Source organism: Diaphorina citri, unplaced genomic scaffold (assembly GCF_000475195.1).
Source record: "Diaphorina citri unplaced genomic scaffold, Diaci psyllid genome assembly version 1.1 scaffold49257, whole genome shotgun sequence".
Lineage (NCBI taxonomy): Eukaryota > Metazoa > Arthropoda > Insecta > Hemiptera > Psyllidae > Diaphorina > Diaphorina citri.
In genome coordinates, this window is record NW_007426571.1 from 6,886 (window position 1) to 10,723 (window position 3,838).

Consider the following 3,838-nt stretch of genomic DNA (forward strand, 5'->3'; position numbering starts at 1 on the left):
CCACTAAAAGGGGGAAATGCCCTAAGGTTGTTGTAGTCATGAGTTGAATTCATGAATATTAGTTCAAGAACTCATCACAGGGAGTAAGCAGGAGTTAGTTAGTTGGATCAATCGCAACTCACAACTCACGTCGGGACTATTGTCAGAGAACTCAACCTGCTATTGGTGATAGCTCCAATTGCGGACTCCGCAAGAGATGGTGGAATTGGGATCACAGGCCGGTGGCGAGTCTGCCAGACTGGTCTGGTTCCCAGTGCAAGACTGTCTGGGTTCCAGTGCAAGACTGGCGGTTTGTGCAGGCTGACAGTGGATCAAAAGACACTCTTTGAATGCGGCTTCCAGACACTCTGGGTTGTGGTTTATCCAGACACTATGGATTTGAATTCCAGATACTCTGGTTTCACGCGTCGCGCGTCGGTGTTGCCACTGGTATCTTTTACCTGTTACCCGTCAACGTTTACCCAAACACTGAATTCCCCTTATTTCCTTCTTCGCCGAGGATTCAGGAAACTAAAATTTAGTAATGTACTTTCATTTAAGTTTAGAGTTCTTATTAATTTTTTGATTTATATTTTGGGTTTAATCCATCCATGTATCCATTAGACTAAAAGAGAATTAGTGCTAGCTGACTTTGATGCCCGGACTTTTTAAGGGCTCCCTGCCCGGGTCGAACAGAAATCACACCGACACAATTACTCTGGATCACAGCGCGTATTGAGTTAGCCGTACCCTGGCATCCTGTGATGAAAGTTAGACGCGATTTATCCCTTTTTTTTTTTTTTTTTTTTTTTTTTTTTTTTTTTTTTTGCCACTCAACATCTCACAATATTATGTTTAATACCTATCAGTCTGGCTGATGGACAAAAAACAGGGAGTATACCAGCCTGAATTTCCCTTGCTAAAGAATCAGCAAAGGCTGAGTGTGAAGGGCATCCACTCGTAAAATTTGTAGCCCAAAGCAATCACCCTAGCTAGGGCTGATTGAGAGGCTGACGAAAAACGCCGACCCCGTCTGTACACGGGAAAAGGCGAAGAAAAAGAAGATTAAATTCCATTTTTTCTTCCCACTAATTTCTTTCATGGACAATAGTTCGATAGAAACTAATACAAAATTCTCGCGGTTCTCTGTTGCAGGTTGAGAAACCAGTGACCGGGGGTTTGAGTCACAGCACTCGCGACCAATGGGAGATCGACAGGAATTCGCTCAAGTTCGTGCGCAAACTGGGTTCGGGTCAATTCGGAGAGGTGTGGGAAGGCCTCTGGAACAATACCACTCCGGTTGCCATCAAGACGCTCAAAATGGGTAAGTACACCCGGTATATATTGTTTTTTTTTATGACACCCTGTAGGTTTTTTTATGAAAAAAAAAGCACAAAAAGTCTTCATAACGCATTGGTATTGAATGAAGATCGAGGAGAAAAATTCTGGAAATTGAAAGTGATGAGTATTTATTTATTTATTCTTCTTATATGAAGAAAACATCACTTTCCGTATTATTATTACATTATGAGGAAAGTAAAAAAGCACAAAAATTCTACCTAACGCATAGTTATCAAATGAACATTAAACCAGGAAATTTCTGGATTTTAGATCAATTTTTTATAAATGCATAAATATTGATTCGTCCAATAAGTGGTTTGTCAATCTTATCTAACCTACACCTTAAGAAAATGCAAAAAAAAAAAATGCTGGAGAAAAAATTAAAATAAAGAACAAAAAGTCCATGCTACGCATAATAAGTGAAGATTTAACGAGGAAATTTCTAGAATCTGGATCAATTTTTATTGATTCGTCCAATGTGGCCTGCCAATATATCTAACCTTGACCTCAAGAATGCAAATCAAGATATATAAATATGTTGCAACTCTGGGATTGATTGGGGGTAAACCAGGTCATAAAAATCGCGAACCAGATTAAGTTCAAACAAAGTTGATTAAATAAATAATAATATGGTTAAATAAATAATAAATAATGATAAAAAAAATAATGGATAAATAAATGATTATAATGTATAGGTTCAATAGATTTTGTTTAAACAAGATTAAATGGCGGAAAAATAATATTGAATGAATTATGTATAAAAAATATAAATAAAGATTATAGTTATATCTTTATGTATAAGAAAAAATAAATGAATAATTAATGATAATGTATTTTGAAGAGAATAGGCGGAACCGGAAGTGATGGAAAATGCTGCAACTGGTTTAGGAGGCCAATGTCAGCAATTAATTCCTTTCTAATGTATCCATTTATTATTTCATCCATTGTCTTTTAGCCTGAGGATAAGGGTCAACTTTTTTATTACCTATAATATTATTTTTTTGTATTATTTTACCTTTTTTTTAAAAAAAATATTCGTCAAATGAAAACATAGTACGTAGCATTGTTAAGTGTCTTATCTTGTAAAGCTTGTTGTTTTACTCTTTGATGGCAGGATTCTCACATAGCTCTGGCTGGGGGACGCGGACGTTAAACAGGGAGTAGACCAGCTTGGAATTTCCCTTGCTAAAGAAATAGCAAAGGTTGAGTGCGAAGGGGCACTCGTATAATTTGTAGCCAAAACCAAATATCAGGCCAAAGCAATCACCCTAGCTAGGGCTGATTGAGAGGCTGACGAAATATGCCGACCCCGTCTGTACACGAGAAAAGGCGAGGAAAAAGAAGAAAGCAGAGCCTTTTATCAGCAGCAGAGGTCAAACTTAGATAAACACTTGAACACTTAAACAGGCGGACCCTTTGCTACATATCTAAATACACAATTAACCCTAACTAAACCTATTCCAAAGTACAAGATAAAATTGCAAAAATATTAACTTAAAAATATATATCTGAGTTAAAAAAAAAAAAGGAGTAAGAAGGGGAAATCTAGTTAGAATGGAAGTACTCATGGAGGAAATGTGATTTTATCTCAGGAACAACAGAAAAGATCAAGATCTTCAGAAAGCTCGTTGGCAAGTCTTTGGAACCGGTTAAGGGGAGAGTTTATTAGATAGTTATAGCGAGCATGAGGTGTATAGAAAGGTAAGGTATGACGAGAATATCTACCGGGAGCACTGATGTTGATTTTGCCTAATAAGTCAGGGGTATCTATTTGGGAGTTAAGGATCTTGAAAAAGGTAATGGTGTCGTACAGTGTTCTACGATTAGAAAGTGGTAAAAGATTTAGAGCTCTTTCAACATCTTTGTAAGATGTATGACCAAGATTGAATTTGCGAGCCATATACTTGAGAGCACGATGTTGGATTCTCTCTAAAGCTGTACTGTGGACATCATAATAAGGGTTCCATACCGGACTGGCAAACTCTAGTATTCCCCGCACCAAGGAACAATACAGGATCTTTAGAGGCAAGACATTGGAGAAATCTTTTGTGGAACGGAAAAGGAAACCTAACATTCCAGAAGCCTTCGAACAGATCTTGTTAATCTGAGGCACAAAGGAGAGATTGGAGTCATAAAGGACACCTAGATCACGGACACAAGAACTCCGAGGAATAACAGAAGAGTCGATGCTGTAAGAGAACTCCAGAAACGAACCTCTACTGAAAGATATAACTTGACTTTTAGAAGCATTAACCGACAAACAGATGGAATTGATCCAGTTGCAAAGCGCAGATAGAGCATTTTGAAGGAGAATTTGGTCGGACTGACTTGTGATGGCTTTGAACAACTTAATGTCGTCGCAAAAAAGCAAGTATTCAACATCGAACTGAGAGAGAATTTGATGAACGTCATTTATGAACACCAGAAAGAGGGTGGGACCAAGGTGAGACCCCTGAGGCACACCGGAAGTAGATATAAAAGAGTGTGAGACAAACGAACCTATACGAACAGATGACAA

The 3,838-nt window shown here is 37.9% G+C and overlaps 1 protein-coding gene across 1 annotated transcript in view; it reads right to left on the reverse strand.

Moving 5' to 3' along the window:
* LOC113473619 overlaps positions 1 to 3,824 on the reverse strand; it is a gene marked incomplete at its 3' end in the record, with an annotated part of 10,703 nt that extends 6,879 nt beyond the window's left edge. The window contains exon 1 of the mRNA XM_026833141.1: positions 3,388 to 3,824. Coding sequence (XP_026688942.1) covers positions 3,388 to 3,394 — 7 coding nt within the window. The remainder of the gene's footprint in view (positions 1 to 3,387) is intronic.
* Between the last annotated feature and the right edge of the window lie 14 nt (positions 3,825 to 3,838).